The sequence below is a fragment of the Zea mays genome, chromosome 4 (assembly GCF_902167145.1).
Source record: "Zea mays cultivar B73 chromosome 4, Zm-B73-REFERENCE-NAM-5.0, whole genome shotgun sequence".
NCBI classification, from domain to species: Eukaryota; Viridiplantae; Streptophyta; class Magnoliopsida; order Poales; family Poaceae; genus Zea; species Zea mays.
In genome coordinates this window covers 78,980,140-78,993,871 of record NC_050099.1, presented here as the reverse complement: position 1 = coordinate 78,993,871, position 13,732 = coordinate 78,980,140, and the positions used below count along the sequence as shown (strand labels likewise).

Genomic DNA, 13,732 nt, shown 5'->3' with positions numbered 1-13,732 from the left:
AGATTGGTTGAGAGGGATGTGGTTGTGTCGCGAATGTATTCATCGACATATCGTATAACGACTGGGTTTGTACAGACCCATTTGCAGACTATGCTTTTGGTGAGGTTGACTCAATCGCGACCTCACATGATGGGAAATTATACACGACGAATTTCTCTATCGTACATGTGAGTTTCTTAAGTGTGTCTTCTATCCCCCAAAGTGTTGCTACAACTGATTCCCTTGTAGATCTACATATTGTTTAAGGGACTGGAGGTCATTTGATTTACTTACATTGGGGGTTTGACAAAGGTAGGAGGAAGGATGTCTCGATCTCTCCTTGCTTGATGATCTTATGGTGCCAGTCCATCTTGAAGTGCTTCAAGTACTCCTCAACATCCTTGATTTCTTGTGCCTCTCATCGCAACATCTTGCGTCGTGGCCAAGGAGAGTGAAGGTGCTAGAGCTTGAGGGCGATTGGAGACGTGGAGGGAGAGCTCGAGTGCAAGAGGAAAACCATAGCATGAGCGAAAGGATGAGCAGGGTCGAGCCGAGGAACGAGCGTAGCTAGGCTCACGAAGAATGCAGCCTTCGGTCTTATCCCACTGATCTGGTTGAGGCAGATATTTTGCACGTACGCAGCCTGGCCAAGGCACAGATTTAAGCAACCAAACACACATGCTCGACTGATTTTTTTTTGCATCCGATGGATCTTATATGCGTGGACACGAGCAACCAATCAAACTGTCAGATTAGACTGAATGATGCGGTACACCAGCAAGAACAAGAAGAACGTCAACATTTTCGAGAGATGGAAGTAGGGCCTTCATCTTCTTCTATAAAAAAGAAAAAAACGGAAATGCCATGTTGCATTGCATTTTGAAGAGATTGAAGTCGGTATGGTGAAGATTCCATCTCCATCCAAGTGCTTTGGCTGCCAGGGGTTCGGGCTCAAGAGCTGCTCTACCTGCGGCAAAGGAGGCCTCACACCCGAGGGGAGAGATGAATCAACAAAAACTGCACTGTACCAAGCACTGCTGATACACATGCCCTACCTCTGCACCTCCAGAAACACCACCACTATTTTTCTCATGCCTGTCTGTGCATTCGCGTTGCCTACTGGCCTTGCCCAGAAATCAAACACTGAATGCATGCTATATGTTTGTATCATTACTGAATAACGATCTGCTAAATCAGACAGTCAGATTGGACTGACCAAGAGACAAATCTTAATGCTGTTTTACCAGTGGTCACATGCAGTGCAGGATAAGAGCCGTCAGAGACGGCTTGGACATCGACTATATACCCTAATTCGTCAAATTACACTGTGGTATTAACATCGACAGCACATCAAGCAAGAACGGTCGAAAACTGTTACACATGCGCTACACCAAGTAGGTAAATCTGGTCATCTCATAAACATTTTACAAGTATGTAGCAACACCCGGCCCCTCCCATCAATCAATGACAATTGACAAATCAACAATTTGAAGACAAAATAGGCCCGGGAGAATAACCCCTAGGGCTTGTTCGTTTTGGAGTGGATTGAGGGGGATTGGAGGGGATTAAATCCCCTCCTATACAAATTTGTATAGGAGGGGATTTAATCCCCTCCAATCCCCATCAATCCACTCCAAAACGAACAAGCCCCTAGTGGGGGCTGACGTGGATCCGATAGATGCGGGAGATTCCTTTCAACGGCCCGGATTCCTGTCATGGGCTCATGGCCTCCTTTTATCTCACCCCGCCTCTCCTTCCCCTGTCTCACCAGTCACCACTCACATCCCGGACACCTCTTCCTCCCCTTCTTCACCCACTGCCACTGGCCTGGCCTCTCACGGGCCACATAGCCATGGCGACGACCATCTCTACGCACATCTACACCACCTCTTCTAGCGCTCCCTCCCAGGCCCCAGCTGCTGCAAGTAGGAGTACGTAGTAAGCAGCCGTACATAGGTGATAGGTTCAGTCAATAGTTCAGAGAGAGGGTAGAGGTACGTAGGCATATATAGAACTATACAAGAACGGTAGAGACAGACAGGGCAGGGGAGATGATGCTGGGGAAGAGATCCGGGCGCCCGTCGCCTACGGCGCGACAGCACATGCGACGGACCACAAGCTTGACGGAGTTCGCGGCGCCCGACAAAGTGCTGGCGGACGTGGCGGAGGAGGAGGACGAGGAGCTGCAGTTGCTGCCGGCGCACGCGGAGGCGGCCGAGCTGGAGGGCCCCTACGGATGGGCCATCGGCGGCGCTGCGGCGGCCGGGCGGGCGGACTGGCTGGCGGCGTACCGCGCCCGCGCGGCGCCGGTTCTGGCGGGGCTCCGCCGGAACTCCGCCGACTTCTCGGCCGCCGAGACCGCCGCGTTCCTCCGCGCCTGCGGGCTCTGCAACCGCCGCCTCGGGCCAGGCCGCGACACCTTCGTGTACAGGTACGCCGGCGCGCTGCTGTCTGCGCTGTCCTCTGCCTTCACTTTTCTCTTCCTCGCATGCATGGACGAGAATCAAGAATCAATGGATCTGTCGTGCCGCTTGCAGGGGAGACACGGCGTTCTGCAGCCTCGAGTGCCGGCAGCAGCACATCACGATCGAGGAGTGGAAGGAGAAGTGCGCGCTTGCCACGCCGCCGGCGTCCGACCCGGTGGTGCCGCTACCGCCCAGGCCCAGCGGCGCGGGCTCCGACAAACCCGCGACGGTCCTAGCCTCCAAGTCCTAGCTGCCTAAATCGATCTGGCGCGCCACGCCCACCACACACGTCACATGCATATACTCCTACCTAGGCTAGCCGTCGTCAGCTGTATGTTCATCTGCGCGGATGCTCAGCTCAGAGAGCACATACTGTTGCTGGCTTGCTGCTATGTTCATCTGCGCGGATGCATGCCACGCATACATGATACATGCATTTTGATCTCAGTATCTGCTCGGCCCCAATCCCATCCGACGTATCATCATGCATGATCATCAGTTACTGTCGTATCAACTCTCGAATCACGCATCACCTTTGTTAAAAATCAATACCACAAAACGTAGAACACGAAGAAGACACAAATTTAACATACAAAACCATTCCAAAGTGAAGGGGAAAAAACCACGGATCAACGACGAACCTCTGTTTCGCTCGTCAATTTAACCGCCTTCTACAGAATTTGATTACAAATTCAACCGCCTTCATTTGCTGGCTGACCATCTAGCTAAATTATATGTGACGCATGCTTGCTTTGTCTTCCATGGGGCACTACCGGAATCTGAGGCTTTGCCGAGTGTTGGATTCTTTGCCGAGTGCCTTTTGTCAGGCATTCGGCAAAAAAGGCTTTACCGAGAGCCGCACTCGGCACGGGACCCCACTCGGCAAAGACAAGTTTGCCGAGTGTCAAACACTCGGCAAAGGGGGCTCTCGGCAAAGGGCCATCAGCGGCCGTCCCAAAGCTGACGGCCGTCAGTCTTTGCCGAGAGCCAACGGTTGGCACTCGGCAAAGAGGTGTCTTTGTCGAGTGCCACATAGTAGGCACTCGGCAAAGGAGGCTTTGCCGAGTGTCATCTCTAGACACTCGGCAAAGTATATTTTTATTTTTTTTATTTTGTCTCCCAAACTTTTTGTGGTATGTTCCTACACTATGTAGACCTACATGTATCATTTGTGGACAATTATAACAGAGTTTCAATCGTTAGTAGATTTAGTTCGTTTATTTGAATTTCTTCGGAAAATTCAAATTTGAACTGCAGGTCACTCAAAACTTGGAAAACCGTGCATGAAAAAATGATATTCATGTTACTTAGCATAAGTTACGACCGATTTCAGAAGCGTACCGAAAACTTCGAGCAACATGCTCACTAAACATGGCCGTGAACTTGACATCCACATGTTTAAAAATTGTATAAAACACAAACAAAGTCAAAAAATCATGAAACTTGTCCACGTGTCATGATATCATATGTACAGGTTGTGATAAAAAATTTAAAATGTTTGGAGAAAGTTGTGAGACACTATGTGTAGAAACCTAAGAGACCCACATTGAAACTCTATGATTTCATGTGTAGTCCTCTTAGGTTTCTACACATAGTGCCTCACAACTTTCTCCAAACATTCTAAAATTTTTATCACAGCCTGTACATATGATATCATGACACGTGGACAAGTTTCATGATTTTCTGACTTTGTTTGTGTTTTATACAATTTTTAAACATGTGGATGCCAAGTTCACGACCATGTTTAGTGAGCATGTTGCTCGAAGTTTCCGGTACGCTTCTGAAATCGGTCGTAACTTATGCTAAGTAACATGAATATCATTTTTTCATGCACGGTTTTCCAAGTTTCGAGTGACCTGCAGTTCAAATCTGAATTTTCCGAAAAAATTCAAATAAACGAACTAAATCTACTAACGATTGAAACTCTGTTATAATTGTCCACAAATGATACATGTAGGTATACATAGTGTAGGAACATACCACAAAAAGTTTGGGGGCACAAACAAAAAAAATAAAAAAGTACTTTGCCGAGTGTCAGTTAGTTGACACTCGGCAAAGGAGGCTTTGCCGAGTGTCCACTGGGTGACACTCGGCAAAGAAGTGTAAGTTAGACTTTGTGAGTGTCAGCTCGTCGACACTCGGCAAAGGAGCCTTTGCCGAGTGTCCCCGATCTGGCACTCGGCAAAGCTTATTTTAAAATAAAAAAAAATCTTTGCCGAGTGCCAGATCACGGGCACTCGGCAAAGCGCGTTTACCCGCCGCCGCGACGTGACCCCGCCGCGACACCGCCGCGCCCGCGCCCTCGCCCGCCCACGCCGCGCCCGCCCACACCGCGCCGCGCCGCCGCCGCGCCCACGCCCACGCCCACGCTGCGCTCGCCCTGCCCACGCTCTCGCCGCGACCGCGCCGTACGCCGTGCCATCGCCGTGCCCCCGCCGCGTCCCCGCCGTGCTTTCCCTCGCCGTGCCCCCGTCGCGTCCCCGCCGTGCGTGCCCTTGTCGTGCCCTCGTCGTGCCCTTGCCGTGCCCCCGCCGCCTCGCCCCGCAACCCGCCGACTCGTCCGCGACCCGTCGATTCGTCCGCGACCCATCATCCCGCCCGTTGGGTATGATTAGGTTTAATATTGTGTTGATTAGATTAATATTTAGTTTTCTTGTGTTAAATTTATGTACGTGTATGATTAGGTTAATATTGAGTATTGATGATTGCCGGCCATCGTGCCGTTGAATTATGTGTGGATGTCAGCCATCGTGCTGATAATTTAATTTGTAGGATTTCGAAACCTCCCCGTGCAGGGGAGGTGCTACCGAAATTTCCTGTTATAGGATGGAGGACCGTGAGTGGATGTACACGGGTCGTAGAGGAAGGAACGATGTCACCACTGAATGGATTAGAAAGACCGATGATTTCGTGGAACGGGCATATGGCGAAGCTGCTAAAGGAGCGAGTTTAGTCCCATGCTCGTGCAACAAATGTGACAACCGGAAAAGAAAACCAAAGAAGGCCATGGTAGAACATATTTGGAAGAATGGATTTACGCCGGGCTATACTCGGTGGATATTTCATGGTGAAGCGCATCGTACGAGAGAGGAGGTGTTGAGACAACATGTCGAGGATTATGACGCGGATGCGGGGGTAGCGGATATGTTGAACGACTATCAGGAGGCACAATACACGGGAGGATGTATGGATGACGAGCCAGAGCCGACTGCAAAGGCGTTCTACGACATGTTCGACGCGGCACAGAAGCCCCTTCACGGCCAGACAAAGGTTTCTCAACTGGATGCCATTGGGCGTGTAATGGCGTTCAAGTCGCAGTACAGCATGAGTAGAGACGCATTCGATGGCTTGTTGACGGTTATTGGGAGTCTGCTTCTGGATGATCACGTTCTGCTAAAGAGCATGTACGAGGCACAGAAACTCCTTCGTGCACTCAAGATGACGTATGAGCAGATTCATGCTTGTCCGAAGGGCTGCGTGCTATTTAGGAAAGAATACGCGGAGGCAAAGTACTGTCCCAAGTGTAATTCGTCTAGGTTTATGGAGGTAGACTCTGGTGATGGATAGAAGAGGCAGCTCGACATCCCCTTGACAATCCTACGACACCTTCCGTTCATACCGAGGATCCAGCGTCTTTACATGACAGAGGAATCCGCGAAACAGATGACATGGCACAAAAATGGAAAACGATATAATCCTGACAAGATGGTGCACGCATCAGATGGTGAAGCATGGAAACACTTTGATGACATTCACCGTGAGAAAGCCAAAGAGGCTCGTAATGTACGTGTTGCGTTGGCCACAGATGGGTTCAATCCCTATGGAATGAGCGCTGCCCCATACACATGTTGGCCCGTGTTTGTTATCCCAATCAATCTCCCCCTGGTGTGTGCTTTCAAAGGCAGAATATATTCGTGTCGTTGATAATTCCCGGACACCCGGGGAACAAAATGGGCGTGTACATGGAGCCTTTGATCGATGAATTGGTACGTGCCTGGGAGGAAGGGGTATGGACGTATGACCGAGCTACGAAGACAAACTTCAGAATGCATGTTTGGTACCAGTACTCCATGCATGACTTACCGGCGTATGGGCTATTCTGTGCCTGGTGTGTTCACGGTAAGTTCCCATGCCCAGTTTGCAAGGAAGCTCCCAGGTTCATTTGGTTGAAAAAGGGTGGCAAATAATCGTCCTTCGATAAACATCGACAATTTCTTCCCGCTGACCATCCATTCTGTTTAGACATCAAGAACTTTACGAAAGGTGTCGTAGTGACACACCGCCCACCTGCAACGATGACTGGTGCTGAAATTCGTCAACAGATAGATGGGCTCGTGGCCAATACAGAAGGTGGTTTTGTGGGATATGGTGAGCAGCATATGTGGACACATAAGTCTGGCTTGACTCGGCTCCCCTATTATGACGACCTGCTCCTTCCACACAACATTGACGTGATGCACACTGAAAAGAATGTTGTCGAGGCACTGTGGGCAACAATTATGGACATTCCTGATAAGTCAAAGGATAATGTGAAGGCAAGAGTGGATCTGGCAGCGTTATGTGATAGACCAAAACTAGAGATGAAGCCGCCAAGTGGCGGAAAGACGTGGAGAAGGCCTAAGGCCGATTTCGTCCTAAGCAGGGCCCAGAGGAAGGAAGTACTTCAGTGGATCAAGATGTTGATGTTCCCTGATGGGTATGCAGCTAACCTGAGTAGGGGGGTGAACTTATCTACTATGCGAGTCTTAGGGATGAAGAGTCATGACTTCCACATATGGATTGAACGGATTCTTCCTGTGATGGTTCGAGGCTATGTCCCTGAGCATGTCTGGCTAGCGCTTTCAGAGTTGAGCTATTTCTTCCGTCAGCTTTGTGCAAAAGAGTTATCTCGGACCGTGGTTGCAGACTTGGAAAGATTGGCCCCCGTATTACTGTGTAAGCTTGAGAAGATATTTCCACCCGGCTTCTTCAATCCAATGCAACATTTGATTCTTCATCTCCCCTATGAGGCACGAATGGGGGGGGCCCATGCAGGGACGTTGGTGCTATCCAATCGAGAGATGTCTAAAGACTATTCGAAAGAAATGTAGAAATAAATGCAAAATCGAGGCTTCCATTGCAGAGGCATACATTCTAGAGGAGGTCTCAAACTTCACAACAACTTATTATGGTGACAAACTGCCGAGCGTGCATAATCCACCCCCTCGTTACAATGATGGCGACAATGAATCGAACCTTAGCATATTTTGAGGCCAACTCGGAAGCGCAAGTGGCTCGACCACCAAGACCCTAACACATGAAGAGTGGCAGCATATCATGCTATACGTATTGACCAACCTTGAAGAGGTGACGCCATACATGGAACAATTTCTTCATGAATTCTGGCGTCGATCAAGGGACCCCACTCCACATGAATATGACGCTCTTCTTAGAAAGGGTGCGAGAAATGGGTTGCCTGATTTCATTTCCTGGTTCAAACGTAAGGTACGTGCTTAGTTTGTAAAAGAGATACGTCTTTGAACTCAATTTAGCGTCTTTTAACTTGCGAATACTTGCAGGGCCAAAGAGATCCGTCTATGAGTGCCGAGTTGAGACAAGTAGCCAACGACTTTGCTTATAGGGTCAAGAAATATTCTGGGTATGACGTCAATGGATACCGTTTTCGCACAACACACTACGACAAAAGTCGGCCCAATCGGAAAACAACGTGTTCTGGAGTCTTTACGCCGGGCCTTGACAATGTCGATTATTTTGGACGAATCGAAGAAATATATGAGCTCAATTTTTATGGTTCCAAACCTCTTACTCCAGTGATATTCAAATGTCATTGGTTTGACCCTCAAGTGACGAGACAGACACATTCTAATCTTGGGATAGTCGAAATTCGACAAGATTCCACCTTAGCAGGAGACGATGTCTATATCGTGGCCCAACAGGCCACACAAGTGTATTATCTCCCATATGCGTGTCAAACGAAAGAACATCTTAAGGGTTGGGATGTTGTGTATAAGGTATCGCCGCCTGGGAGGTTACCTGTTCCTAACGATGAAGATTACAACTTAGACCCGGACACATATGATGGAGAGTTCTTCCAAGAAGATGGGCTAGAAGGGCGATTTGAGATAAACTTAACTGAAGCTATCAGAATGGACGTAGATATTGAAATGGTTGTTGATGAGGAGAATGATGAGGTGCAAAATGATAATGACTTAGTAATCCTTGAAGGCAATGACATTAATGACGAGGTTGCGTCTTCCGATGGTGTTGAGATTGAAATGCTTGATAGTGATGATGAGAGTTATGATCCGGCTAACCCCGACACATATGAAGATTATTTTTAATCGATGTAATGCTATATGACTTTTTATTTTGCACCTGTTTTTAAATACATCTTTTTATATGTGCTTATTTGTTTACTCTTAATTGCAGGTTGTTGGACAAATATGGTGGGCGGTTTCCTGAGGAGGAGGAGAGGGAGGAGGAGTAGGTCGGCGGATGATGCAGAGCAGGCAGCGCAGCAGGACGAGGCAGAGCAGGCAGCGCAGCAGCAGGCGGCGCCTCAGGACGACGACGACCAGCAGCAGGACGCCTCAGGTTCAGGCGGCTCTAGTTCGAGGAGCATCTACTTGCGAGGCCCCGCGAGTCTCCCGCCGCGTCCCATACTTCGGGACAGACGACCGCTGATTCGGCCGGAAGGGGAGAGGTATGTAACTTTATGTTCTTCATTCTTGTTCATATTATGTGTTCAAAATCATAATATAAACTAATACTTTTTATTTATCACTTGGACAGGTCTTGGACGGTTTTGGATTATGTTGGGGGTCATCGTTGCCCCCCCAATAACATCCTCGGCCTGTTGTGCAGGGAACACTTCCCTGGACTTGTGGAGTACGCTGGAGTGACGGGCCCAGCCTTCACCTTCGACCACTACGCCGTCGCCCCCGATGCAGTAGACCGGGACGCCAGGGAATTCAATAACAAGGCGGAGCGGGTGAAGCAAGAGTTGTGGGTAAGTCTTAGTATAATGTAAAATATGTCGCATTCGTTGTAAATTCTTGAAATAATCTATGGATACATCGTTTTTGTATGCAGGATTTCTTCAGATGCGATGCTGGATACGAGGCTAGGGCGGATGTGGTGGCCACCATGAGCCGTAAGAAGCTCGTCGTGGACATGCACTATGAGGCCCGCATCCAGGCCATCATCACCTACCACGGCTCCGTCCTTGGGGAGAAGGTGACCAAACCTCAAGCCTGAACCATGTCGTTGACCAGGGAGCAGTACCTGCACGTAAAGTCATGCATGTTTGGTACCAGTACTCCATGCATAAATTTTATTTTATCTTCTGATATGCACTTTACGTGTTTACTTTGTAGATGATTCCACATTGGTGCGCTGCACATCCTCTGTGCTGGGAGCAGATGGTGGATAGGTGGTGTTCGGCTGAGTGGGACGAGGCGCACACAACTAGCCGGGAACGACGTTTGATGATGCAAGGCCCCTCCCACCACCAAGGCAGCCGGAGCCTGGGCCAATATGCCGAAGCATGGGTACACCACCTTTTTTATTTAGATATATAGCACTAAGTTAGATATTATTTCTAACTATCTCGTTGGTTTTCGTTGCAGTCGGCGTCACATGGTGGCAGGCCTTGCTCCACCTTCTCGGCCTATGCTATGGCCCATAAGGGTAAGGCGACGTCCGACGTCACCTACAACCCGGATGACGGGCCCGAGGCCTACACCAACCCTGCCATCTACAGCCGCGTCCATGACTACACCGCCATGGCGCAGGAGGTCCATGGCCCAGACTATGATCCGAGCACCGAGCCGATCGACCCCGATGTGCTCATGAGGGTCGGAGGAGGCAAGAGACATGGGCGGTACTGGATTGCCGACGGGGCAATCGACTCGTCCTCCACTCCCACTCTGTCTCAGGTGAGAGCAAGGAGCACGAGCTCGAGTCCAGCCATACGACCTCGGCACGATAGCTCACAGCATCGCATACAGCAACTCGAGGTTAGTGCTTCTGTAACTCGTCCTTCCTTGAGTTATATACCTACTCTTTGAGTTACTATAACGTTGGCTTGTAATATTACAGACCCAACTAGAAGAAGAGAGGAGGGAACGTCACGAGATGGAGGCGGGGATGATGGCAGAGCGGGAGGCGGAGCGCCGGGCAGATCATCAGAGGATGGCGGAGATGTTCCAGTACATGCAGAGCCTTGGCGCCGCACAGGGCATCGCTCCACCACCTCCATTGTTCCCTCCAGTTGACCTTGCTCTCTTCCACACTGCTGTGAGTATCAAAATTGTAGTTAGATGTTTGTAATGCATCTGGTATAACACATGCAATCTCTTCTCTGTGCAGGGCCAATCTGGAGCGGCATCCAACAACCCTCCGGAAGGGTTCAGCCCAACGCAGCCCCGGTCAAACCGCCCACCTCCATGAGTGTTGTGTTTTCATTGTTTTAGACTTCAGAACTTATGTATAGTACTTATGTCTGTGTTTGAGACTTATGTGAGACCTTGCGACGTTTGAGAATTATGTTTGTGTTTGATACTTGTGTTGAACACTTATGTTTGTGATGGATATTTATGTTTGTGATGGATATTTATGTTTGTGGTGACGGTTTTATGTTTGTGTTGGCTATTTATGTCTGTGATGATATCTGTGATGTATATATGTGATATCTTCTGTTTGTGTGGATGGAATACAAAAAACAAATAAAAAAGGTATATAATGGTCACTTTGCCGAGTGTAACACTCGGCAAAGAGGCGCTTTGCCGAGTGCCAGGGTCATAACACTCGGCAAAGAGCACAGACCTGGGCACCGACTTAGGTTCTTTGCCGAGTGTTATGTCGCTGGCACTCGGCAAAGAGGTCGGCTTTGCCGAGTGCCGCACAGAACACTCGGCAAAGAGCCTGACATGGGGACCCTCTCTGGCGGGCTCTTTGCCGAGTGCCCCAAGTGGCACTCGACAAAGATGGATTCTTTGCCCAGTGCTGCCTGGAAGACACTCGGCAAAGATAACTTCTTTGCCGAGTGTCACCAGGGACACTAGGCAAAGCCGCCGTCTCCATCTCCCGGTGCCGTAACGGCCGCTTTTCTTTGCCAAGTGCTCTCTGGCACTCGGCAAAGAGGTTTGCCGAGTGCCCGAGAAAAAGCACTCGGCAAAGAAGGCTTTGCCGATGCACTGTTTGCTGAGCCTTCTTTGCCGAGTGTTTTCCAGGCTTTACCGAGTGCTTCAGGCACTCTGCAAAGAGGTCGATTCCGGTAGTGGGTGCATGGATCCAACTATCTATTAATCTATCCAATGATAGTAGAAGCGTTTTCACAAAATCAACACATCTACCTGTTCTCCAATTACATGTGCTCATCTTTGATTATTTCTTTTTTTATTTTTCTTCACGCTCTCGGATGGCAATCTCTTCTTCGGCTCCGCAAAGGGTAGACCTTCACCATCTTAGCTACAAAGAGTAATACATTATTGATCCTTAAACTTGTAGTATACTATCCCGGTCTCTAAACTTCCAAAAACACATTCAGATGTTGGATTTATTATGGGCTTGGACCATTTAATCAATAAACTCTATGATGTGTAATTGTGGACAATACCAATAGTATCATATTGAAATTACAAGGGTCGTTGGCTTAACTTATATGGTGGGAATTATTCCACTTAATTTGAGAAGTTAAGAAACGAACAAGGACGCGCGCGCCGCCGCCGACCGGGCCGGGCATGTACTCGGGCCGGGCGTGGCGTGGCGAGGCAGTCAGGCAGGCAGGCAGCGAGCGGGCGAGGTGTGGCGTGGTTGTGTTAATTTTTAGCACTCATTAATCGTGGGAGTTTCAACTTCGGATTAAACCTTTCAGTTGCCCGTGTCTTGAACAGCCGCATGCGAGACCCTTCTCCTTCAGCTTCCCTTCCGTGATGAAAGGATAAAAGGGGGAGAACTCTTGTCGCTTAAAACAAAAGCAGAACTCTTTCAGAATCACTGTCTAGCCGCAAGTGTGGGTATTTCCATCTCGTAACTCTACGCGCACAGAGGAGCGAGAGGGTAGGTGCCTCCGAAGCCCTTGCCGTTCGAGACCTTGCACGGGGGATCGACAATTAGGTTTTTGGGGAGCATCTATGCGTCTGCCCGAACGTCCGTCGTTGTCTGTTAAACATCTTCTTCTTCTTGGCGTCTTCATCTCGTACGGAATGATAAGATAAGTTGGACAAGGATCTGGATCCTCGGAGCGCATGGGAGGGTATGATCGTTTCATCTCCTTACCGTTTTACGTTCTCCAGATTATATATGTTTCATATGTTCATGACTATTGTTTCGTATGTAACCATGAATTTATCACATCTGTTCTGTCATGTCATATCATGACATGTATGGAGCCTGTTCATGCTAGTAATATGCCATATCTGTTTGTTTTAATTTTATAGTCATGTTGTTTATGTTGCTATCTATTTATTTTCAATTGTTTCGTCATGATGCATGTACCATGTTTATATGCTTATTATATTTATATGATTCATATGCTTTATGTTCTCATGTTCCATATTTTCATGGATATATTTGACATCATGATTTCCATGATTAATTATCTTTCATATGTCATCATCATAATGTTAATTTATGGAATTAAAATAATATGGAAAATGCCTATATTTCTAACAATCCAAAAACCTAATGTTAGGCATTTTTCTGTCAGAAGTTTTGCTGCTGTGCTAAAGCCTGATCCTTTTGATGGTAAAAACTTTTTGATTTGGAAAGCTAAGATGGAATTGTGGCTTACTGCAATGTCTTGTTATCAAGCCGCTGAGGGCAAGCCTGTCAACTTATCTCCTGAGGATGAGGCTAAGTTTAAGGCTAATGACAACCTCTTTCGAGGAGCAGTGACACAAAATTCTAGAAAAGCTATATCATCCTTCCTATAGGGAAAGAGCTGTGGGATGCACTTGTTGGAAAGTTTGGAGTAACTGACGCTGGTAGCGAGCTGTATCTAATGGAGCAACTGTATGACTACAAGATGGTTGAGAACCGATCTGTAGTGGAACAGGCTCATGGGTTTCAGGCACTAGCTAAGGAACTTGAGCTTTTTCCTTGTCCTTTGCCTAACAAGTTTGTGGCTGGCAGTATAATCGCCAAGTTGCCACCTTCTTGGAAGGACTTTGCTACCTCTCTCAAACATAAGAGACAAGAGTTCAATGCGGAAGAGCTCATTGGTACTCTTGATGTTGAGGAAAGGGCTACAACAAAGGACAGTGAAAAAGGTGTTGAGACCTCTA

General features: G+C 48.3%; 1 protein-coding gene across 1 annotated transcript; it reads left to right on the top strand.

The window, feature by feature from the left end:
- Window positions 1–1,745: 1,745 nt before the first annotated feature.
- On the top strand, window positions 1,746–2,893 carry LOC100277785 (uncharacterized). Its single transcript, NM_001151266.2, has 2 exons — window positions 1,746–2,410; window positions 2,517–2,893. The coding sequence occupies exons 1-2, from the start codon at window positions 2,031–2,033 to the stop codon at window positions 2,692–2,694; spliced, it is 558 nt and encodes a 185-aa protein (NP_001144738.1). The 5' UTR covers window positions 1,746–2,030; the 3' UTR covers window positions 2,695–2,893.
- The last annotated feature ends 10,839 nt before the right edge of the window (window positions 2,894–13,732 follow it).